This window comes from Acanthopagrus latus, chromosome 20 (genome assembly GCF_904848185.1).
Source record: "Acanthopagrus latus isolate v.2019 chromosome 20, fAcaLat1.1, whole genome shotgun sequence".
Classification (NCBI taxonomy): Eukaryota; Metazoa; Chordata; class Actinopteri; order Spariformes; family Sparidae; genus Acanthopagrus; species Acanthopagrus latus.
The window spans coordinates 13,308,118-13,334,705 of record NC_051058.1 but is presented as its reverse complement, the minus strand read 5'-3'; the positions used below and the strand labels follow the sequence as shown (position 1 = coordinate 13,334,705).

The 26,588-nt window shown below is 40.2% G+C and overlaps 1 protein-coding gene across 4 annotated transcripts in view; it reads left to right on the top strand.

Moving 5' to 3' along the window:
- The window catches only part of atrnl1b (attractin-like 1b), a 73,439-nt gene that overhangs the window by 30,472 nt on the left and 16,379 nt on the right, over positions 1 to 26,588 (top strand). For 3 of the 4 annotated variants that reach the window (XM_037081469.1, XM_037081470.1, XM_037081471.1), the window contains 6 exons: positions 6,799 to 6,851; positions 8,914 to 9,008; positions 9,632 to 9,710; positions 11,557 to 11,714; positions 16,029 to 16,090; positions 20,730 to 20,808. In XM_037081469.1, the coding sequence (XP_036937364.1) occupies positions 6,799 to 6,851; positions 8,914 to 9,008; positions 9,632 to 9,710; positions 11,557 to 11,714; positions 16,029 to 16,090; positions 20,730 to 20,808 (526 nt within the window). Of the gene's footprint in view, positions 1 to 6,798; positions 6,852 to 8,913; positions 9,009 to 9,631; positions 9,711 to 11,556; positions 11,715 to 16,028; positions 16,095 to 20,729; positions 20,809 to 26,588 lie in introns of those variants that run through there. The other variant, XM_037081473.1, reaches the window with a different exon arrangement.

Here is a 26,588-nt window from a genome sequence, read left to right as displayed (position 1 = left end):
TTAAGTCTTGAAAGTTGCAAAAACGGTCTAATTGTAACTGTTACGTATTCAAAGTTTTTTTTGTATTTCTTGATTGAAAATGGTTGATATTTCCAGCGCTGTCTGGTGCTTTTATCTACACAATCCAAATTGTATTAACATTTGATGTGAAATGTGAAATGAAACAATCCCACCCTGATAGCAAAATTGTACCAGACACGTTTTACAATGTTAAATCGTTCCCACATACAGCGAGGACTCATCACTTGGGCCCTTCACCTATTTGCCAGAACCGAGCAAAGAGAATAGAAATGAATGGTGGCTGGGTTTTTGGCCAGTTCTGGTTTAATCGGTTTGCTCTTGGCTGAGATACAACCACGCCATGACCTGCTTGAGGCTCAGATATGAAAAACAGGAGCAGACCACCCAAGGGCCATCATTCCACGTGGTATGTGGGCCGGATGAACGTGTCTTCAGTTTTGCTCTCTGGGCATAGTCCTATATGTATCTAGTTAATTAGCAAGAAAGAATTAATCATGATCAAGATATACAATCAAAGTTAATAGGAACAGTAAGTGTTTTGCTGTGGGTATAAAGGAATTCTACAAACTTGGATCTCGAAGTTGGATTTATAGCAACAATTTAGGTGCATCTAAAGGCTTCAAAAGTTTTGGCTTACATACCTTAAAAGTGCTTCAATTTTACTCTTTAAAAAACTGAATAGGCATCCTATAATGTCTTTAAATAATGTTTTAAAATTCCCAACTTGAAACTCAACTAATCACTATTCAGGGCAGATAAGGAAGTGTCCACTAAATGTGAAACATAGCATTGTTGTGTCAACGAGCCATTTACACATTTACACATGAACAAATCTGTAAAAAAGTGTTTTGCTTTGTATGTAAACCATGTATTTGCATTCCCTTAAAGAAGACAATTGTCAGGAATCAGAAAATGTAAATTGGCCTTCAAATGTCTTTAACAAAATCTAATACATTTTCATTCTTAGAGAAATCCTCAATCGCACAAACCTGCTCCCTCTGGTTTCTTAGGAGATATTCTGAGCCCTGCGAGACTCCATGTTGGAACAGAAAAAGAAAGTTTGCCAGCAAAGTTAATCATTCAGAACCCCAAGGGAAATGACGTCAAAGCCAAAGCCTTGGCGACATCTTCACAAAATGCAAGAAAAAACATTGAGTGAGAGAACACATGAATGTGACGAGAGCACGAGAGAAAGGGGGGGGGAGTGGGGGAGGAAACGGAGAGGAAACAAAGGCGAGCACTCAGAAGGAAGCGAGGCTGTGGGGAGAGTGAGCCCTCTCCGAAACCCCTCATCGCTCTCTGTTGACTTTGACAGTAAATAAATGACAACTTTGCACAAATGTCAAAATGTCACATTAATTTGCCATACCAGATGGAACGCGGCGCAGCACAAGGCAGAACAGCACTCCAATAGCAGGTGGCTAACAGTTGATTCAAATGACTCCGTTTTGAGCCCACAGAATCAAAATGAGGCATCGGAACAAGCCAGGCACCAGCAGGCCAATCATCATCAGCCATTTCGAGGGAGGATGTGCCCGTACAGGTCTGGAGCCAGCTATTGGGAAGGTTCCTGCAGCCCATTGCTGATTATCGGCTTAAAATTAAGCCAGCAACATAAACCACCGGAATATGTTGTTAATTCAGCCCCATTTACAGATTGTAATTAGATCAACAACCGCTGTTTCAGTGCTGACTTTAATCTCAAAATCAAGATACATTTTTACATTAAAACTTGTTCGAGTAATCAAGTAATCCCCCCCCCCAAGTGTAATTTGATTAGCCTGTGTGTGTGTGTGTGTGTGTGTGTGTGTGTGTGTGTGTGTGTGTGCGCGTGATGAGTAGCAGTTGAGGTGTTTTGCCATTCCCCTCTTTGTAATGTGATTTCTGGTATCTCATTACATGTAATCAGTGTCTCCCCGACCGCTGTCAGACACTCACTGCAACTGTCCCCTTAAACAAAGACCTCTACACAAGGGTACGCTCATCTCTTCAGCGGTGTACACGAAAGTACACACGTGCACGCCTTCACACATGCGTGCACCGCTGGCATTGCTGTCATTAGGACTTCCGAATAATAGCTACCGTAATGAAGTGAAGGGTGCATGAGTGCAGAATGGAATTGTTTTTGAAAACAAATTGATGAGGTCGACGCTGAGTTACAGCGATGAGTCAAACAGGGAAATATTTCCTATTATAGCGCTCATTTGGATGCATGCATTATTCAAGAGTCTTCTTGTACATGTGTGTGCTGGCTCCGGCCCGCATATGTGTGAAGGGCATTGCGTACGTTCACAGCACATTCCTTCTGTTGGGGTGTATGTGTGTGTATTTGAGGATGTGAAATCATTGTGTGTGCACCACTGCAGACAGAGGTCCATGTGCAGATCTATTAAGATACAGTGCAGGGGGATCGCCTCAAGTTCAGATGTGTGCACACATGCATGCAGGTGTAGATTAAATTAAGATACAGCGTCGAGGAGTTGCATTATACACTTCACCATGAGAGCGCTGTGTGTGCACGTGTGTGTGTGTGTGCTTGCCATCTGCAAATGCCAGGCGGCTGAAACGCCTCAGGAGCGATGTTCTGCAAGGTTCAAAAAGCCTGTGGTGGCATTTGTCCTCCGTCCTTTGTACCGTGGTAAAAGAGCACTCTACCCTGTCCTTGCTGGAGCTGGCTTGTCCCCAGTGTCGTGTCGCGCCTCCATTAGATCATCCAGAGCATTGATGCCTGCCCGTCAGAACTTGCTTGTCAGATAGAGTCGCACTCCCTCTCAGTCGGGTCAGGTAATATTGCTAAAACATGCATATATCTTTGGGTAGCCAGGAGTTTCAGATGACGATATAAAAGACGTCAGCCCGTAGAGCTGGGTTAAAAAATTAGACTTTCCAATTCAAATTGATCTTTATTTGAATGATCTGATATTGACTAAAAATCCAGAGAACAAGAACGACTTCTATAGCTGCATTTTACAGAGTCTGAAGCCATCCACCAAGCGCCAAATGCACGTAGAAAAGAACTGTACTTAGACTCTCTTCTGTGTTGTGGTGTATACAGACATACTGACTCTCCCACTCTCTCGCTGTCTCTCTCGCTGTCTGTCAGTCTGTATCAGAGTGTCACACACACACGGCACAGGGACAAGGACTTCATGTTGCATTCAGGTGCACCTCATAAACTCTACCTTGCTTTGCACATCAAAATGCTTGGGCGCCATCGGGTGCTTTCCAGCACTCCTTTTAAACTCTGTTACCTTCCTGTTCTTCAACGGCAGCGTTTTTAATAATCAAATGCTTAAATTGTAAGAATATTTAATTCATTTTTCCATCTTCAACATGTTGAAGTTCTGATCTGTGAATAGTGAAGAGTCATTACTACTTTATTAAAGGCGTAATATGTAACAATGTGACTACCTGTCAAATTGCTAGAGTAACCACTATTTGCTGCTAAGTGTAGCTGCTGTTAGCTAGTTGGCTCAGTTAGCTGTGCAGCTAGCAGTCCAGTGTAGGAGTTGTGAGTAGGTGCTCACAATGCTAGCAGCTTAACACCGGACGGGTCAGTGCTATCTGGTTAGCATGCTAATCTTGGATTAATTTCTTATGTTTTTAGCTAAAATTCTTACATATTGCACCCTTTTAAGTGAAGCCTCAGTACTCATGGGTGGATTTTAACTGTCATTATTTGATACCTTTACATTTTGACTGTATCTTGCACGTTGTGACACTATGACGCTGACATCATCTGACCACAGACAGACAGACAGACACAACTATTACACAAACGACTCAAAACCGCCTATGTGCCAGTTCTCCCTATTAAAGGTGTCTCCAAGTCACATTATGACATGCTGACACACACAGACACACACAGACTCACAGGGTGAAAACATTACCAGCTGACTCTGTCGCGGCTGGGAAGTGTAAGGTCAAGTCACACTTCTCCCAACTATTTACCCTATATCCTGACTATTTCTCCCTAGTGATATTTAAGGTGCCAGAACACATCGGGCGTGTTACCTCCACCCGCATCAGACTGGCTTTTTTTTTGTGTAGACACCATCTGTCGCGTGAATCCAAAATGCTTCAAAACAACCGATGTTGGATTATTTTTAGAGGCATGTTCATCCCCGTTCACTGTAACATCTCCAACAGCCACCTCCTCCTTCACAGCATTCGAGTCTCTCGGTGGGTCTGTTCACTCTGCGTCTCTGATGTCCACAGTGTATTGGTTGTCCGTGGAAAAAAAACGGACATCGCGTATTTTACACTTTATAAGTGAAGTTCTAGTGCTTGTGTTCTCACAGAAGGGGGATGATATAGTTGTTCAAAGGAATGGCTGACACTTGAAGATTAACAGACAGCACGGTGGGATGCAAATAAAAGTGGAACAGGGACACTGTAATCCAGTGAACATGGCCATATGTTCCTCCTCATTACAAGCCTTTGGAAAAGCCTGGTAAAACACCCTCATGCACACACACATACTGCAACACTCGACGGCACTCTGCATGTTAACAGATTATTTTGCTCAGTGGCACTTCATTTAAAAGTCAGACTACTTTGGCTGAAGCCGTGATGTCTCTGATTGTGTGTGAAAATTTTGAATAGTGTTTAACTGCCAGAGTTTGAGCAAACTGCGTGACCTTGCGGAAGCAAAGACACACTTGTGTCCTTGTATTTAACAAATGCACAGGAAAAAGTCTGACTAAATACTTTTTAAACATACTCAGTAGAGTCAAGTTCAAGCAGTAAGTGCAGCAGTGACACACAGAAAGATTTTAAGTTCTGCATCTTTTCACTGCCAGGAATCAGTGTTTGTGTCTGCCATTCGCGAGGACAGTGGCGATGTCCGACTTTAAAATGAGAGTGTTTTTCCAATAACAACAATGGATCGGAGGCAAATGGAACCCAGTAATTGTCCAATTTTCACACCATGTTTAGCCCTGGGTCAGGCCCCTCATTAGCTGGAGTTACAGATTCATTGGCCCTGGGCTTACAGTCATTTCATACTTGCAGCAAACACAAAACATGGGTTAACCACAGGGTAATTATAAGTTATTTATGCATTTTTGTGGATCTAGGATTTAAATTATGTTTGTTTATTAGTACATTTACAGCTCAAGTCTTGTTGGAATTACTATTTCTTGTTTACTTCTTATTTTTTACAGTTATGATTTGTTATTTAATTGTCATAAGAAGTGGAACAAGTATTATTTGCTTGGGTCTGTAAAGGGAAAATCAGATTGCATTTTGCCTTTCCTGTAAAGAGCCCTCCATCACTGCGTAGTATACATCATGTACAAGTGAGTACATATAATCGTAAAAAAAAAGTTTTTAGAAACAGAATGAACATAATTACAAATGAAAGATTACATACATTCATTCATGTTGTGGTTAAAGGGTAGCTCCACCAATTTTTATGTAGTATGAAGCCTTTTTTGGTTTGCGTAGAAAGCCACTTTCACCAGTTAAGAAAAAAACAATTGATGAAAACTTACCCTTGATTAAAAATGTATTTATATATAATATTTATTATTATGATCTATTCCTGTGGTAAATCATGATTTTAATATAAAAAAGTTATTAGAAAAAAGCTTTTAATCTTGTTATGTTATGTCTTACCATGGTTAGTTCTGTTTTATTTCCTTTTAATCTTATAAATTGCCTTCAATTATGTCACCCATTGTCCAAATTGCTTTATGGGTATTGAAGGCGCCAGATGGAAATGTAAAAGAGTGTGCAATAGAAAAAGGCGCTGTATAGATTTTGATGAGAAGAAGTGCATTGCTACCCAGCCACTTCTGTTTGAAACCCTCCGCCTACATTACCCACAGTGCAACTTAGCCACTGAGGGAGATCACTGGAAGCAGTTTGTCATCTTTTACGCAGCTTCCTTTAGAACGACAAATGGCTTTAAACTACTTATTTCACATGTGCAGTAGTTCTCCCTGATACCTGTAAACACACTTTAAGTTATGAATTTAATTACCCTAGAAGGATTCTTACACTGGTTAAGATATATTCTACAATATATTTCATAAAGTAACTTCACTCTAGATCAGGGTTATCCCTGTTTTCTTTTTTTTTGTGGGGGGGGGATATCTCCACAAACACAGCTTTAACACCGCTGTGAGAGAATCAAAGCAATGTGATGATCATCCTGCAATTAAAGGTAAACAAGTCATGTGCTTTGAGCATTTTGAAGATGTTCACCCTGGGCTCTGATTATCAAGTTCTGAGTAAATAAACTTGAGTGTTAAAAACAAAGATAATGTTGCCCCAGGCTTCATCTAGCCCATTTTGAACTTTGCATCCCTCACTCATGAGCTTTGAAACTAAGAGCACGGTCTTATCGAATCCATTCGCTGCAAAGGATTCACCTTGATCGGTGGTTGTTCTTAATTTGGCTGAAACATCTTAGTCAAGGATTATGAATCTCAAGCAATCAAGTAAGAATCCATTTACATAAATTGTGTTGTTATTCTCTGTGCACTGTGATTTGTGATCAGGTGGCTACATTAAGTTTTGTCAGATGTCACTGTGTCACTTTGATAAACAAAAGTTTCGGAAGGGGGGAAAAAAACTAATTAACTTTTGCAAAACTATCAGATTATTTCCTCGTCGTCAGAAGTAAGAGACTGACTTGATGAGGCGCCAACAGCAGGAGCTAATGCGCTGGCACTCGGCGTACACTTTCTCCTGATAAGAGGCATTCTTGCTCTCAATCTGTTAGCACTCCGCTTCATCTTGTTCTCTCCTCTCTGTTTTTCTTCACTGCAGATGTGACTCAGAAAACCGTTACCTTGGCAATCCACTCAGAGGAACCTGTTACTGTGAGTAATTCTGCGCTGGACAGCCACTTGCTGGGGAGACAGCTCATATGCGCACACACACACACACACACACACCTCCTCGATTATTCTTGGCTCTCTCCCTCTCTCTCTTCCTCCTTCTCTCTCTCTCTCACTGCCTCTCTCTCCCTTTCTTTCTCTCGTCCACTCTTCCGCTCGGGGCAGATGGAGCATTTTAGCACATTGGCACCAGGGGCGCTTGTTCGGTGACAGAATGACTTGTCGTGAAAATGTCAAGTGCATCAGAAGGAGTGAGTGATGGAGCTAATCAAGGAGACGGATGAGTAAAAAATCTCCACTTGTCGCACTCGCTCACTCACTCACCCTCCGACTCATTCATTCATTTGGCAAAGTTGAGTAAATGTTGGTTCAACTTAGGGAAATACATCAAGGTGAGGGATGTAAAAAGACGTGCTAGGGAAGAATAATACATAAAGTTGACACCCAGTGCCAGGGAGTGCAAGCAACTGTGTGCTGCACATGTTGTTTGTGCTTTGTGCGTTTATTTGCATGATGCAGTGTCCTTCACGCTGCTGCAGTATGTCTCTCTTTCAACACTCCGCTACTGACAACATAGCCTTTGCCAAGGTTTTGTCCCTTTTTTTGAAATGCCATAGCCTGACAGCAGGCTCTATGAGGGGACGACAGGAACTAAAAGCCTGGAGCTCGCTTTAACCTCTGCACACCACTGGGACTCATTCTTGAGCTGTGTTCCGCAGTCTTGTAAACATGACACTCCGGACTATAAGGCTACAGAGTCAGAGTTGCAACGACAGCGATGGCTGGACAAAAGCAAGCAATTTGAAGACGTCACTTTTGGCTCAGCGAAACTGCTGAGCATTTTTTAACAATTCTTTTGACATTCTATATACTAAACCTTTAATTAATTACTTTGTGAAAATAATCAGCAGGCTAATCAATGATTAAAATAATCCTTAGCATGCTAATCCATGCTCAGAACGGCTGAGCATGGATAAGCATGCTGCACTAATTATTATCCAGCTACCTCGCTTCGTTTATTGGCTGATTTCTTACTCTGACTGCTAATTTTTGAGCAAACTTCTCAAAGATGATAATTGGAAGTAATAAAAATGAATTGATAAAAAGGGAGGTGATTGGAAATCTATGTGATTTGATTCATTTAAAGGAGATATGTTATGCTAATTTTCAGGTTCATAATTTTATTTTACTTACTAGAAAAGGTTTACATGGTTTAGTGCTCAAAAAAACACATCCCTTTTCTCACACTCAGTTAATCAGCTGGGCTATGTAACCGTCTATTTACACACAAAAAGCTATTCTGATATTAAGCATTTAAAGGTCAACAATGCAATGCAGACCTGCCTGAGCTCCAGTATTAAAGTTTGAAAACGGGAACAACAAGCCCTCCTACTGGGCTAATTGCAACACCCACACAAAATGATATCCACTCAATTCAACCTGAGTATCGGTGAGGGGAGATTATTTTAATCCTCACAGTTGGATTCATACAAACAGGTCAGACTCAGGCTGATAAATTACACCGTCTTTATTTATCGCCATTTCTCTTCCTAGTAATGTGCCCCCTGGCAAAGTAATCATCAGCTGCCCGAGCGCTCGTCAACAAAAAAATGAAGCCTCGTACTTCAATCAACATTTAACTCATGTACATCCTGATAAGTGTGTGTATTGAATTGATATGTGACCACTATTAATTAATATTTTGATGCTTTATTAGTCGCTGCAGGGGGATTTTTTAGAGTGTGCTGTCACGGTCAGGCAGCCCTACTTGTTCTCTGCTTGATGAGAAAATTGTGCACCCTGATTGCAGTCATTGGAAGTGATTACAGACATTTTGATTTCACTTGTCGCCGTCAGTCAGTCTATTGCTTGGAAGTTTCTTTGATCATATCACATAGCATGCAACTCTCTGTATTTATGCTGTCATAGTAGTCTGTAGTAGTGTGAGCCACAGCTGGCAGCTTGGATCGAGCATTTTCATCCTCTTTCTGAGCTATAGGAAGTGATATGAGAGCTTTCTTTTCCTGTCTGATTTTCTATATAGACAATCTCCTGATCGACTACCAGTTCACCTTCAGTCTCATCCAAGAAGATGATAATCACTACACTGCCATCAACTTTATGGCCTCGCCCGAGCAGGTAACTATTTCAGAAAACGGTTTGATAATGTGATTTTTTTTTTTTCTCTCAAGACACAAGAAAGTTACACAAAGCTTCTGGAAGGCCCCACAAATTGTTGAAATTGTTTTTGTTGTTGACATTGGTGGACTCGGGGGAGAGTTGCAGGTGCCCCCACGTTCGAAAAAAATGCTGCAAAAGTAGGGCCCTATAAAATTTGATTTAATTTATTATTTTTTTTAAAGCTTTTGCTCTTATTTTACTACCAGAGACACTTTTTAATGTAAATGACTAAAATGTACACACATTAAATCCTGTTTGTATTTCAGACACCTGCTGTGTCTTACTGTTTCATCTTGTTTGCTATCAGATGTTTCAGGAGTCATGTTTAGTTACTGCTGTGATAAATATGTGAGAGTTTTTAGATGGTTGTTTGATGGGAATATTGGCCGTTATTGATTGGTGACTGATCAATCAGAGCAGTCCTAATAAATGTATCACATCTTCGCCCCTGCCCCTCACCACTGCTTGTTGAAATCATAACCCTTAGATGATAACCCTGCTTTTATTGTGTGCTTTACTATAATGAGGGTTAAAGTTTCACTGCATTAAGGATGTGTTGTTTTTATCTTCTCCATGTAAAGGCTAACAAGAACTTGGACATGTCCATTAATGCATCCAACAACTTCAACCTCAACATCACCTGGTCGGTGGGATCGACAGGTACTTTTTCTTTCATTTTATTTATTGTGTTGTAAAAATGCCCCACTTTGTCTCTGTGTTTGACCTTGACAGAGCCGAACTGTGCACACACCCCATTGGGTCATTTTATTTATAAACCCAATCCAATCACGTCGGAGTAAACTGAATAAGCAGTCCATTACCAAAAACTTGTAGATTTAAATCAAGGGTTTTTTTTGTGTTGTAAATCCATCTGATTGTCTTCTGCATGAATTTATGAAAAAGAGCAGGGTAATTATGTAGTAAAACCATTTTTTAATACACCTTACAAATGGCCTGCAATAACTAAGGTCACAAATGCTATTAGTTTTGGGTCAAAAGGTGTCATAATTGTAAAATTGAGGTTATCGTCCCAAGAGTGAACTCGTATTTGGATGGAATAAACATTTATACTTAAATAGATTACACACAAACATACATGCTCCTGACAGCACTGTATCAGTGAGAGGGTAGAATCACAGCATTACGTACATGTTTACTTATGTTACAAGTTTTCATCCCATAACTTTGTTATGTTATGTACAAACTGAGTTTGTTTGTAGTTACACCTACATTATGTCTGACCTGGGTTTTGTATTTACAGCAGTGGCGCTGCACTCAGAAATGGGGTGTGTGCGTGTGTGTGGGGCGGGGGCAGATTGCACAAAATGTCCATTTCTACGCAATTTAAATCTGACATTACATTTCTGATGTTAATCATTTGCTTTGGCTCAATAATCATTCAGCCATTTGGTACAACAGGAACAATAATGTACCCTCCCTTGTTAGTGTGTACTGTCACCGTTGAGTGGATATTATAGGTCCCCTGAGGAAAGACACCCAAGGACACTGCAGTCATCCAGTACAACCGTTTATCTCCTGCCCTCCCTTTCCTCTCAAGTCGTCGGCCACTTTCTCCCTTCCCACAACACTGACATTTCATAACCGCTGAAACACCTTAACCTCCCACGCTCCCCCTGCACCACCTTAACCTTTTCGGAGCACCGTCATTAATATTTGAAGTCGGGTCCCCTTTCCCCCTCAAAGATATTGTGTCCCTGAAGGAACGGGGAGCCTCTTGACAATTGACAAGAGCGCGAGGCGCCTTTGGGTGGGAGGAGGAGGGTGATTTCAATTAAGATAAACATGCTCACATAGCCACACTCAAGCTGTCATTTTCAGTTCTTTTGTTTCAGAGCTGTGGGTTGGAATGTCAATGTTGAGGACCCACTGACATGAGGAGGAATAAGAAATGACTCGAAACATTTATATAGATGGAAATTAGACTTATTTTTTCGAAGATTTGGGCTGAAAATGCATTAGCTTTTGTTTCATAATGATTGTATGAAAACAAAGTTTAAATCCACAAAAATGCAATGACACTCTGCTCATTAATACTGAACGTAAATGGACAAAAACAAGCATTTGTGATGGAAAATGGCTGATCTTATTGCCCTAAATGCTATATTCTCTGTTCCAGACATGCTAAATGCATTAGCTGATGGTAGTAATATGGATTCAGATAATGTATATGTGCAAATGTTTCTCGGTTGACCTATGGACAGCAGCAGTCAAGTTGTGCTTTTCTCCCACATCCATTTAACAATAAAATGTGGACTGTGTGTGTAATTACACAATAAAGCTGTACGCCGCGTTAGGTCGACCAGAAAGAAGTTTAATGCACTTAAGACATAATAACTGCGTATGAGTGCTTTCCTGTTGTCCAAAATGGCTTGCTGAAACCATTAATGGATTCATAATAATATGTTCCAGCCATTCCACCTCCATTTCTGCATATGTAGGTGAGCTCTGTCTGTGTGTGCTGAACACGAACTCTTTGCGCCAACAGCTGGAACCATCTCTGGAGAAGAGCTACCCATCATGTCCAAAACTAACATCAAGGAGTACAGAGACAGTTTCTCCTGTGAGAGGTTCACCTTCAGAAGCAATCCCAATATCACCTTTTATGTCTACGTCAGTAACTTCTCATGGCCCATCAAGATCCAGGTGAGGACTGTTTATGACCTTGGACTGACTCGTATGAAGCTGAAAACACACAAAGGGATCTGATCCCTTCTCTGTTCTGTGTTAAGTCTTTGCTTCATATTACTCACTGATAATACCGAATGTGTGGCGTCTTCTATGACATCTGACTGATGAACAGTCGGTCCTACATACGTAAACAGAGCAGCCATCTTTTTACAAATGCAGAGCTCCATTGTTGCTCAGGGTGAATTCAAGTGCACTTTATTCTAATTACACATTTAATGAGCAATGGTTAGCGTGTATAGGTACACAGCTGCTTTTTAGCTGGCAGCAGCAAAGCACCATTTAACCTTTTCCAGCCCTCTTTGTAAATGGAGGAGATTGAGGCTTTGATGTGGTGAAAGGGGCAAAAATACAGCACCGTGAAGTGCAATTTGCTGTCAGATATTTGGGGGTGTGCAGCAAAACAACAATTAAGCTTTTGTCAAAAATATTCACGGTTTAGTCCTACAGGCAATAAAATTAAAATGGAATACATGACACATAGCACTGATGTGAATGAGTCAGTGGTTTCATAGTAAAGAGAAGACTGAATTAAAGGGAGACCACACAGTTACTTCTTTCACATTTAGGCAGTGCTTTTTGAGCTGTGATTACAAACAGGTCCGGTGTCACAAACAGATTTACGCTGTAAATCGAAGCACTTCAGATTCACCGAATTTGGTCAGATTAGCTCAAAAATATATTTGAATACAAAGTCAGCAAGATCAAGCTTACCCCTGCCCCTATAGTGCCCCCTTGCCTCTCAGAATGGAGTTCTGGTTGAAATCTTCTGCTATGAAATGGGACAACCCTCCGAGACCATCATATGCGATCCCATGTCATTGGTGGCGTTAACATGAAACGTATGCTACAGGGCATTTGCCTCTTTAGCTGCGATTTCTCTTGTGTTAGTTTGGCAATCCTGGCGTTATCATACTGCCATTTTCCATTTACATTACAGAGATAGAGCACGAATGCTGCCAATTCATTAACAGCTTCATGCTATCAGTCAAATCATCAAAATTAAAAGAAAACCTCTGCTTCATTACCTGGTCACTATTGGTGCTTAATAAGCTGCTAGTCAGCACTGATATTACAGGAGCAGTACCAAGTGGTAAGTTTGATACACAGTATATGCATATTGTTATATGAAAGGGGCCGCTCGTTGTGACAAATTCACAAAGAATTATCACCCAACTCATCAATTCCCCTCAGCTCTATGGCACTGGATAGCATCTCTGTTCACTCTCACCACTCTCATGATGTCGTTTTTCCCTGCAGCAAGTGCTTGTTTCGAAAGAGTTCCTCTACTCTACCTGCCCAGCTCTAAGGAGCATGGAGACGCAGTTAGAAACCAACCGCTGGGGCATTTAGCTTCTAAAGGGGTCAGATATGCCCCCCCGAGACCTGGTGGAGACCAAAACGGAGTTAGAAGAGAGTCATTATTGGAATTGAGTGTATCAGGTGGCCAAAAACTTGAAAATGGGAATGTAATAGGCAACTTTTTACTGACAGAGTTACCAGATCAACTGAAGAAGGTGATAATATATTAAGAACCATTCAATCTACATCAACTGTTGTGCTAAAATTGTATGATTATATGAGAGACAGGCACTTCTATAAAAGAAATGTGATGGATACAATTTCCATTCCTAAAAATATCACACAATTACCCTTGTTGTTAATTAGCCCACTTCCAAGTATTGATTTTTACATTTGTTCTGTCCCCTCCTTTCACAAAGTACATGGACTGACCATGGTGGGGTAATGATGTCTCGGGGGTCAGTCCATCTATGAAGGTGGCCCAGTAATAGTTTTCTATTAGATTTCCCAGCCAACAGTCACTTATTTATTATGGGCTGGCCTGAGCTATTACAGCAGATAGCTTCTGTAACAGGATAAGGCCTCTCTTTCCTTTCTTGTGTGTAGAGAAAAAAGCAGAATTTGAGAATGCACTTGTAAGATAGTTAAGGAAGGTCTCGAGGTAAGATTTTTTTCAGTGACGTCAGTGTAATCTTTACCTAAGAGACTATTCAATGGAATAAAAGGGCAGGTATAATGGAGGCACATTCTTAAATGATGAGATTGATTGGCCAAGATGGACAAATTGGAATCAAATTAACCCAGAACGTATTGCCTTGACCTCTTATTATGTGAAAAGCAGGGTGGCGAGCACTGAATAGAACCGTACCACTGACTAAAAAAGCCAGCAAAATGTGTAACGTGTGCTTTTGCGTCATGTTACCCATGTCAGTGAGCATCTCATTTCAGATCAGTGATTCTCATATTCTTCTTAGAAAGGTTGAAAAAGTCAGATGCGGGAGAAGTTTGCAAGAAAGACGAAGTTGTCAATAAAGAATATCAGTCTTATGAAGACTACATAGTATTTAAAATGCACTTGCTGCTGTTTGTGATTTATCATTCGTAGATGAATGAGGAATGGGAAAGAGGGATGTTTTTACATTTCACACCTGCAATAGTAAACCAGCACATCTGCCCTTTTTGGAATTCTCCACTACCTTTTCCCGGTGTTTGGCTTTGGCAATGGGACAAAAGCACCATCTGTCGCTGATAGTATCAGCAAAATAAGTACGTTTTTAAAAGTTCTGCCTCATCATCATTTAAAGGATCAGACATGATGCAAATAATCCACCTCTAAAAGCACCATTTATGCCCTATTACCCAACCCTACGTGCTTTCAACCAGAAGGAGCTTGATACGGCTGAAGATGATGTGGTTGTAAATGTTTGCCGGTGAAAATGCCTTCAAAGAATCTACAGTGGAGACTGACGTGTCTCTATGACGTGGACTATCGGACGTGAATTAGCTGATGGCACTGTGTGTAATTCTATTTTTAATGAAGGTAAAACATGTTCATTAGCTGTTATTCACGGGCCATGCTGCTGACATAAGAGATACACTGTAGGTCGTTCAACCTCAAGCAGATGGGTTGTTGTGGATTTTATTGAAAGGTAGTAAAAGTTTAGAATTCAATGGTAATATTGAGTAGTCCAAGGAGTAATGCAGAACCAAACTGATTTTTGAAAAGTCTAAATAACTTAGTATTTGTTCATCTCCGGCCTCCAGTCAATAAACCAGAGCTTACTGTTGACCTAGAATCCATCAGATTAGAAATATTCAACTCAACTCCTAAAAGAATCAGAGGATGAATGTTTCAAACATTCATTGCAACCAATTATTTTTTTTAGATGTTACAGGTTGTCTTCAAACAAAAAGCTTTCTGCTCTGTTTTTTATTTTGTTCCACTAAATTCATGTGCTTCATAAAAAAACCATGAAATAGATTGAAACTTTCAAAACATTGACAGCCAAATTCTACTTTTCCAGTATAATGCTGCACAGTTTTTTATATATGATGTATTTTATATAGACCTAATCACAGTGATATCTTGCCGGCAGTCCCTTCTGGGTAGACAGCAGGCAGTAGATTTTGCATTGCAGAGATCTGTGAAATCATCAGAATTGTATATTTCTGTTGTCATTTTCAGCTAGAACTGTAACCTATAAAGATGTGTAGTAAAACACAGTAGTCTGACCTTTCTGACCAGTCTGTGTTTATTTAATGTACTATATTGCTGTGCTAGTGCCTGTCTGTCATTTTCTTGTGCCTTTGGCCCAACAGGAACATTAGATTCTGTCTATTCATTCTGTTTAAACCTGATATGTCTGCATATGTGCAGCTAAAGATTAGGCTTCACTAACATAAGTACTATGATATTTGTACAATTAGATTCCAGTGGCGGCTTCCCGGAAATAGCTTCTCACTCGTGTGACCCAGAGCGTTGTCCAAAAGTCTGATTTTATTGCAAACAGATAGATGTACCCGTTTACAACATTCACAACATGTTTTTATGTAACAGAATATTTTACTTGATACATATTTGTTGGTGTTCAGCCTTTCAATAACAATATTTTATATCACTGTGTTCAAATAAAGGTTTTTCTCCCGGCACCATGACTTACATTTGTATAACCACAGTAACAAAATTAAATATTGACTCTACACAACACTATTATTGTGAAATACTTTGTGTAATTGTGACAAAGCAAGTGATCACAGTGTATATTTGGATTTCTGACCTGATGAGTTGTTTTGAATTTAGGGTGATGAGGTCATAAAAGATGATGACATACATTCAAAGCTCACTAAACACCTCAGTAGAAGCTTCAAATGTTAAAAACATGATGTGCAGACTTTAAGATAATATACATTTAGAATAGGTTTCCATATTTCTGACATGGTGTTTCTGTGTCTCTTCTTTCTCTCTAACAGATTGCCTTCTCCCAACATAACAGTATCATGGACCTCGTCCAGTTCTTTGTGACATTTTTCAGGTAAGTGAGTCAAATATTTATACGGCTAAAAATATACACACTCTGTCTTTTGTTTTAGCTGTTCTTAGCGTTCTTCAGTTAAAAGCATTACCCAGAATTCGACCCACCTCCTCCCGCTCTCTCTGGGCTTATTGAGTTACTTGAGCCTGTTGGACGGGTCCTTTTTCAACCGAGTACATGTAAATGCTTCTTGTGTCTTCAAGGCAGGGATTTTGCTTTTCTGGTGTGGCAAATGAACCGCTGAACCATTTGAATAGGTGCATATTGCTGTGCAAGTGCTGTCTAAAGAGAAGGCAGGGGCGATCGAGATAGGAGGGCTCTTAATGATTTTATTCATCCTGAGAGCTGCGATGGAAATCTCCCCTCATTGAAATGTTTTAAATGAGTCAATTGAGTTCTTTGAAAAGCACAGCAAAGTCTGAATATATTGAGAGGATGTGAGTGTAATTGGAAAAATGTATGCTTGAAGTTAGATCGTGGCGTTTGAAAAGATCAGCATTGGATCTCTAACACAGTGTCACAGGTTATAGGCTAAATGCTTGTGAAATTTAAAGACCCACGCTTTATCATAACTTCTAAAGGAAATTAACTCACAAATGACCTGTGAGTTAGTTGTAAAAGATTTAGCATCGTGATAAATGTTTAGGAGCCATGACAATACACTGCTGTCCCTGCAAAAAGCGTTAAAGTAAATGATGCTCTGTTTGGATGCACATGGTTGTGATTATCTGCTTAACTCCAGCTAGGGGGAAGCTAAAGTGAATTGTTAGATTTGGAGTAGAGGCACATAAACAAACCAGCGGGAGAGCAGCAATCATGAATTATTCTCACTTAAAGATCACTGACATGAGCTGCCACACTGCAAGCTCTGTGCATAGGCGTGTTCATTTTAATCCAAGGTGTGCTACCCAGTGCAGCTGATGGACCAACACATTATCTGTGTAGCTGTCAAGGTGGGAATAGAAGACAGTCTTTGCCCGAGGCACCTGCCCATCACTGCCCACTCCACAATAACTCCCCCCACCCCCGAAAAAGCTGTCACACAATCGGTTATCTTCTGCCTACATCCGATCAAATTACAGTTAAATAGCCAAATTCAGGAAAGCTTGGAAGGAAAAGGGGGAGAAGGACAGAGTGTATTTTATCTAAAAACGTGTCTCACAGCTGCTTGCATCATTCGCACAGGGAACCATTTAAATAGGGTCACAGTACGGACACATGGGAAAGTTTTGAGTCCTTCTGGAACAGGATATTTAGATAAAGTTTGTGATGTTTAACTTTTTCTATAAATACTAAATACTTTTGAATAGTTTTGAATCTTAACATTTGGTTCTGTTCTGTTATCTGCCGCTTTTCTGTGACACTTTGTGCTTCAGGAGGTGATATTCCAGGAATAAAAAAAATTCCAACACTCACTCAGTGTGAAAAGCTCCCAGTCTGAGCAGACTCAACTAGGAGCACTAGCTCAGCTAACTAGCTAATGGCAGCTAAAGTTGGTAGCTAAATTTAGCAGCAGTTAGCAGTTGATCTGGTGATATGCTGCCACCCATTTGTTTGCAGTATGAATTCAACATGTAATTGTCATTCTGGTTTGTGATTTCTAAATCCAAAAGAAATCAGCCGCATTCATTCACAAAGCACATATTCTGTTTGCTGCCCAGGTTTGTGCATCTCTTTCCATTTGTATGCATTGTGTTCTTTGCTTCTTTTGTTTTTTGCCCCTCGCCATGTAGGTTGTACTAATTCTTCCGAGTCCTTTCTGCATCCTTGGTGTCCAGTTCTTCACTGACCCATAAACTCAGGAAAAAGTGAATAGGCCCCGATGGTGTGTGTGTGTGTGTGTGTGTGTGTGTGTGTGTGTGTGTGTGTGTGTGTGTGCGTGCGCGTGTGCGCAAGAGTGTTGTGGAGGTTTGAAGGGGATGAACCTGCGGGAAACATAATCAGCCTGATGACAAAATGTCAAATCACCCCACAGGGTTTCCAGACCTCCTTGTATGAGAGATAGAGGGTGAAGGGATGACGGCATGACTGGGAACAAGCTCTGTTTTCTCCTCTGAGTTTATTCAAATAGCGGCTCACCTTTTTCACTTCAAGCCTTTCAGACACCAAGTATATTTAACCTCATTTGCCTTTTTCATCTTGGTGACTCCATAACGATATTTAATTGCAAATTACTGCCTAAAAAAGTTGTAATCTAATTAGAGTTTGATTGTATTCTGTGTTCTAATTAGATGCTGAAACTCTCTAAAATGTTACTGCAATATAGTTGCATTCGAACCCCAGGGTCTGATTTATACTAATTAAGAAAACTGGCTTTATTCTAGTCACGTCCATATGTGTGTGCTTGTTTACTGTTATTTAATTGTGTACACAAGCACACTGGTGTTGCTAAGTCAGTCATTTCACCTGCATTCATGCACAAGTCTAAACACTTTTTTAAGAGTTTCGGGATATCTACATAATTGTCTTTAATTTTGAAAGCTCCAATATTGTAGAGCATGAGAGTTCCTGTCCAGTCAGAGCAAACTGGGCTTGTTGGGGTGAAAAATGTTTGTGTGTTTTTTGAATATTAAAACATGGAAACATTTTCTAATAGGCAACCAAAATAAAAATATGAACCTCATGATTAGCACAAAACGGGGCCTTTCAGAAGTAGCTGTGATATTGGGCATTGTAGGGATGTTATTTCCAGAGCTTTTAGAATTGTGTTTTCCTTGTTTCAGCAGCCAAGGAAGCCTGTATGAAGCAGTTATAGATGTTATTGATTGTTTTCCCATGTGGTCACTGTATCCTTTTGGTTACAGAAAAGAGCATGTAATTAAAAGATGGCAGTGTTGAGTTCAGTTTCCTCTCCGTCAAAGGCCAGTTTTCTCATGTTACACATTCTGTGACATTATCGCAATCAAAAACAGAGTGAAATTAGAAAGATTAGGAAAAAAGGAGTTCACACCTGCCCTTAACTAATCTACAAAGCATTCTATCCATTACCCATAAGCACTTGTAGGTAAACTGTGCATCTTTGTGTAAAGAATCTTACATTTGTCCTTCACCAACTCAAAGAGTCAGAGCATGAATGATGGCAGAACTCCTTTTAATAACAGCAGAAGGTACAGCGATCTGGATTTAAGCTTCTTTACTGTCAAAAAAAGTGACGATGAAAGCCAAACATCTGTCTAGGGATTTTTTGTCACTTCAGCCACAGGAAAATGTCATTGAAGCCCACACAACACCCCCCCCAATTCACTGTTATCTTCAAAGGTGTCTAAGATGGTGCGAATACTTCTAAAAGAATGAAAGGGTTCCCAGCATGTTCGCCTCTTAAAATAAAATCCTTGCGTGATGACGAGATGTTTGAAGCAATGAGTTTCCCATCACTCAACACTTTAATCGCACTTCCCTTCGTTTTCTTGGCTCCGTAGCCCAACTGTATTTGAAAAGCTGTGGTTTTTCAAGCGTTATCACCTTCCTCCCAGGTGTTATTGAACTTCTTCAAAGATCCCGACCGATGGATCTGGCAGGTGTGGCAGGCAAAGTGAAAACCTCATTTAAATCGCTAACAAATGGGTCCCTGAAATCAGAGCTAGTCATGTGTCTCTGGTGAAATGTGCTCATTGGACCAGACTGCCCGCTTTAGAAATGTGGCCGGTCCCCAAAGACGAGGGCTCATTGGTCATATTACAGTATGTGTTTCAAATCCGAATGTGATTGTCTTTGTTCCTGGACATCAGGGAAAGGGTCATGTTCCCTTCTAAATCAGTGAGGAGAGAATATTCAGAGGGAAATGATAAAATACTTAATGAATGAGCTATCACTTCACAAAGTATGGATTGACGCTTAAAGTTTTACCTAACTAAAATTTATACTGTAGATATCTAAACCATGATTATATTCTCTTCTTTGGCACATAAGACCCCCACAGACACATTTTTGTCTCTTTAGCACATAATAATCTTTACATTTTCATCTGTCACAGGGATAATGAAGTGGAAGCTCTCAATCAGTCATATTTTTCCATCCCGGTAGCTCTCGGACCTTGCTGAATTTCCCTTGACTAATGATTTTACTGCTGGGTTATTAATTGAAGTAATCAGCCAAAATACTCACTCTACTAAGAAAATGAATGTCCTGATTCTTTATATCATCTCTCGGTCTTCTTTAAAGTTAGATGGAAACTTTGAAGATGTAAAGATCTCATATTGTAGAAAGCAAGATTTCCAAGTGCTGTGTAAACACTTTGAATGTATCAAAACAACCCAAAACTGTGCCTTTAATTACCTGTCAGGACTTAAATAAGGTTGTGATGTCACAATTACACAGTCACCACCCTTTGCAGTATCTCCCTCAAGGGCCATTTCTATGGCAGCGCTGATAATGACACAGAAAACACAGTGGGCGGTGCCTGCTCAGGTCTGCGAGAGCTGACCAATTTGAGCCGAGTGGGTCCTTAGAAAGACAGTCACTACAAATGAAGTGATCAGAAAGAGGGTGAATAGAGGTATATGTTTAAACTGAGGACGCCATGTAAATATATGGATACTTGCAACATAGTAACATGAAACTCTGCTGTAAACAAATGTGGGTACTTTTTCAATGACTGCTGTTTGTACTTAAAGGCAACTTGTTTGATGTTCCATTTCAGTTGTTTTCTATCACTACTCCTGGTGGCGGCGGTGGTATGGAAGATCAAACAGACTTGTTGGGCTTCACGACGGAGAGAAGTAAGTCCATAAAAATGTTTTCACAAATCTGCAAATGTCAACACTCAACATGGTGATGCCCAAGTTCCTCTGAAACACTTGGACATTTAAGAAAGATTGCATTTCAGTACACAGTCTGGATATCTTTTTAGCAAGTACCAGTGAGATAAGTGATAACCAGTGATGGGAATAACGGCATTAAAATAAACGTGTGTGTTACTAATGGCGTTATTTTTTTCAGTAACGGGTAATCTAACTAATTACTATTTCCATTTTTACAAGCCGTTACTGTTACCGAGAATCAAATGTGGCGCGTTATAAACTGAAGGTACTCACTGAAGCTGTCGTCACCCGACTTGACTCTCCGCTACAGGAGCCGCAAAGTTGTTTTTTTTTCCTATGGTGAGGGAGGAGGGAGGGGCGAGACAACCGCATAAGTGATGATGATTTGCTAAGGTAGAGTAAGAGTTCGTAAGCCAATCAGAGGCATTGTTCAGTTCACACACAAACCACACACGCACACAGCAGCCTCACACACACAAAGCAGAGGTAAGCTGCAGCAATGGCGAGTCCGGAGGAAAAATTGGTGTTTTCTGAGTGGAAATACAGACACTACTTTGTTAAGAACAAGAACTTACATGTGAATTGTACATTATGTCCCAGAGCGAAGTGTTTGTCCACGTCTGTTGTAAGCAACTCTAATCTAATGAGGCATCTCTCAGCAGTACACGCTTCTACAAAACTAGTGGCCAAAAACAGCGTTGTTGACTCTGTTGATGATGATAGCAGAAACAACATGAGCTCTGCTAACAAAGAAGGCCACAGAGCCATCCAAGCAGCTAAAGCTGGATTTTTGTGCTCCAGCTTCAAAAAAACTTGTGACACAGACTGAACTTAAGGTTCTGTGTAGGAACCTGTCTGTGCAGTTCTGCTCTATGCAACTGGCTTGTGAAACCCTCTTAAAAAAAATCCAAATAATTCAGTTACTAACTCAGTTACTTTTTGGGAGAAGTAACTAGTAACTATAACTAATTACTTTTTAAAAGTAACGTGCCAAATACTGGTGATAACTGGTTAAACTAGCAAGATTTCCTTATATAGAGCATTTTGCCTAAGAATTCAAATCCTAAAATCAGTGCATATTGACATCCAATGCTCCTATGTGTTATGAAAATGGCTTTAATTCCTTAGCTTTTAGACAACCACTCAGACAAGGTTAGTATCTCCAAATGCTTGTTTAAGAAATACAATGTCCATCATTGTGTCAGAAATAATTGTAGTTAAATGGAAAGATGATTATTCAGATAATTGTGGATGAGTGGAAAGTGTGAAGGAAGCGAGTAGAGATACTGTGAGTGACCTCAGGAAAAGGGGATAGAAATGAAACATTAATATTCAGAGTTGGTATGAAGGATGGGATTGAGAAAAGATGGGGATGAAAGGGGGTAAAAGATGAAATGATTGGCAGTAGAAATTAAAAAAGAGGGTGAGAAAGATACCGTGCAGGAAAATTGAGGAGGAGCGCAAAAGTATATAAATTCACCTCACTGCCCTTAATCCAAGCTTCATGGGCAGGTTGCAGATTTCTGCAGGAGCAGCCATCATTTCCATCTCTTCAGAGTGAATCCTATATTCTCCTGGATGCTGTTTGGTACTCAATAGTGGGAAGTTTAATTTGGTTCACATCCAGCCTTATGACCTGCAGTCTACTAATAAAGCTCCCACAATTTATTACCCCTTGGGGATGACATTGATAATCATAGGATCTGAATTTTATATCCTCTAATTGATATATGAAAATAAACAAGAATGATAGCCACCGTGACAGCGAATCATGCCTATCCAAAGAATTAAAGCCAATAAAAATTAATGCAGGCAGATGGGCTCACGTCATTGATATTCTGCACACTTTTCCTGTCAGCTCTTGGCATTCCTATCATCTGTTTGTTGCTGCCCTTCAGCTGCCAGATGAAAGTAGGTAAATAGATAAATACAAATCTCCATCTTTTAATTCCAGGTGATTCGAAAGTTTTGTCAGAAGAACAAAAAAACACTTGAGAGGGACTGAAATATGTTTTTTGTAGATGACATACCAGTTCATATATTTGAATAAATTAATAACTGACTTAATATATGTATTTCTTATTAAGTTCACTTTCCCTGAAGATTGTCCTTGCCGGTGGTCGCCATGTGGTTTCTAGCTTAATTAGGAGCAGGAAATGGTGATTTTTTTTTTTTTTCCTTTCAGATCCAGTCCATAATCACACGTTGAATTCCTCACTGTGCTCATATTTCTGAATCCCAATCTGTCCTAAACCCTAAAAATCTCACAGCGTCTCACTCTGTCACCTGTGTTTTTTGGCTGTAAAGGTGAAATGATTGCAGATTTGTTGTGAATTATGCTGAAAACCTGTAGCTACAAACTGACATTTGAAATTTTGCAACTTAAAGAGGGTCAACAGGATTTGACTATTTATAATTTATTTCAAAATGTATCACTGTCATTCTTCAAAACAATGCAGAACATGCAGGTTTCTGTTGCATGGCTTTACCTTACAAAAAACAATGCCTTAAGGTTCCTGATGTGGCATTTCCTGCTGCCCTACTTTTAAAGAGAAGTTGTAAAGAAAAGCTGTGTGTTGGTCACCTTTTCCTGAAAGCTGTAACAGCCTAGAGGGTGTTCTTCAGTGCTATTATGGGTACTTCAGCTTTGCACGTAGTCTTTAACTGCTTCTTATGTCGGTGGTTCTTTCATCACATTTCTGTAATGACTAAATCAGAAGAATCATTTAAGTGGTAACTAGTTAAGGTCAGTTTTGCATCCTGTCAGACAAAATTGGTTGTATGTCTTAAGAGGGGTCAGCATGATTTTTAAAGACCTACTTTTAAGCTTGAACACCTCAGACTTCGATCACTGTACGTTTTTGATGTTGTTCCAAGCCTCTTTGTGTCTACTATCATTTGTACTGGTAATTACGCATTTAGCACAAAATACTAAATCAACCAGCTTGTGAATGGGATTCAGCAATCATTTGAACAACCTTTATCTTGGGTCTTTCCCTCACTTTCGTTTATTAAGTGTTATTATCAGTGTCTGACAGGTGAAGACATAATTAGTCTTTCCTTTTAAAAAAACACCTTGTTTGTCCATACCTTCGGCTGCTCAGAGGACAGTTATACCTGAATCCACCTGTGTGTCCTAGAAAGGTCAGTCTTTGCTCTGGTGTCTCTCTCAAGTTGGGCATTACAAATAGTCTCTATTTTAAAGTGGGTGCGATAAAATCAATGAAGAGAGATTGTAACAGTGGTACTCAATCCACTTCTGGTGTGCATCTGGTCAGACAACAATGGATTTGATCATTTATAAATGATTGCCATAACATTATTGTCATAACCTAAGAAGACAGCGTCCAAAAGGGAATCTTATGACTTCAAAATGAACGCACCATGAACAATACAGTACTTCCTAAATAAAATAGAAAACATTACAAAAAAATGAACAAAATTTAGATGTAATAAAAAAAAAAAACGTTTTGTTGGCTTCACATACAAAAAGATGTAGGACAATAATTTTTAAGGCAAATCTTACACAGTGACAAACCTGAATAAATCAAGTTCAACATGAGAAAAGTAAGAAAAAGTCCAAAGAGTGAGCAGTGGGGCCTTGACAACAGCCCAGTCAGACTAATGGATCTGGATAAATGGATTGGTGAGAATATTGCAAATCAAAGAATGTTGTCAGGTGATTTGGAGTGCTGCTGCCTATTTGGAAACAAAGCTGTATTAAGTATTGATGGCTCCAGAGGCAGCTATGTGAAATCTGATAAACTGCCTCCAGCGTCTCTTGAGTCAGTTTCAGTTTGCCAGAGTCTGAAAACGAAAGAAATCTGGCAGTGTGGCGTTAGAAAGAAGTGAGCTCACCAGACCTCCTTTCTCATCTCTACTTGAGGCATTCTGTCACTACAGATGGGAAGTTATAATCACAAGAGTTTCAGTGGAATTGGTCATTACTCTCATGTTGGGACAAGACCAGGTCTTTGATTCTGCACCGCCAATCTTGTCTATTGATGAGCTGATTGGCTCTTCATGGAGCATTGTGTCCATTTAATTTGAAGGGGCCTGCGAACAGCCCTCGCACTTATGAGGCCTGTACAAATATGGAGCTGAACGCCGTCTAAAGCTCACAAGGCGCCATCAGACATAAGGACATGGAAGAAACGATTCTTAATGAGGGTTCTTGAGATAGCAGGAACAATACTGAGGCACTGATCCAGCCAAGTGGCATATGGACGTCTGGTGCTAACTGAACTTTTGGATGTTTTGTGTTGGCGTTGTGGTGTGAAATCTGTGTTCATACTTTGTCGGCAATTTGTTTATATGAAGCAGTTTCTCTTTCTATTTTTTGATAGAAACACATTTGACATGAATATTTGTACATAACCAAGTCGGCACCGTTTTTGTGTGATTTTGAAAAAAGCAGCCTCTCAGAAACTTGACTCCAAAAGGTGGTAAATGCGTCAATACCTGGTGTTCTCTCAATCCTACAAAGCTGATCTTTCGCCACACTAATGCAGTAATTGGATAAGGGCTTTCATTTTCTGTCAGGAGTTGAAAAGACTCTGTACCAAAGGTGCAGTTGTCGCATTTGAATAATTTTTAGTTCAGGATAGGTGACGAGACTTGGATCTTGAGTGGTGGGGGGGAGACAAAGGGATGAGAAGACAACAGCTGTAAATGCCACGGAGGAGTACGAGGGCTGACCTCTTTGAAGCTACCTGTGAGGGGAAACAGATGGGAGGGGGCACTGACATTTCACAAGGCTGCATCACGGACATGTTCTACACACAAACATGTGAATGTATCTAACGTGGCTTCGCTCTATTTGTCTCTTTCACAAACACAAGCACCAACACACGTCCTCCACACTGACCGTTGTGTAGGGACATGGTGTCTTACTGGCACTCTAAAACAGTTATTCAGCTGCAGTTATGTTTAAGCATAACATCAGTTAAATTAACCAGTACCTGATTAGTGTTTGTTATTTCAAATCTATAGAATTCTTCCTAGAAATGACATTGGTAATGGCCATGGTTTAAGTCAAAGGCAACAGGCACACTCCCTGCTTTATCCCCTAACACTTTTTTGTTTGGTGGAAAGGTCGTCCTTTTTTTATATACATCTATCAAGATGTTTTGGGAAAGGGCTTTGTGACTCAAATGCTGTCCAATCTGTAGAGGTGAAAAGTGTGTGCAGATATTACACTTCTATTTAAAGTAAATATTATAGAGTTCGTCTTTGAAGAGAATAAAGAAAACTTAATGTGTTTGCCAGTGGATTAGTGAAAGATTTTTTCAATAGAGCTGCCTAATTACGTCACCCAACAGCTGGAACTCCTGCTGGCCCAGTGCCATCCAGGTGTGTCCTGCCTGATTCTGTGTTTCTGAACCATAATTCGGACAAAAACAGTTCTGAATTACAGTTGATTGGTGGGGTGCGTTGCTTCAGGGACTGGTGAGATATGAAGTTTGATCCTGTAAGCCCAGCTTCATTAATACATCATTCATGAGTCTGAAGGCTCATCAGACGCCCGAGCGCTACACAGCTGTTTATAACTCTGGCTGACAGGATTTTACAAGTCTGGAAAGTTATCACGGCAGCAATCATTTTATCGTTGTGGCGAGATCGCAACTTTGATGGATGGATGGATGGATGGATGGAGTCGCGTTGTATTTTGGCTGAACTTCACATCTTGTTCGGACGACCCTCTGGTTATTTGGGGCCTTTTGTCCTCTGTTTCATTG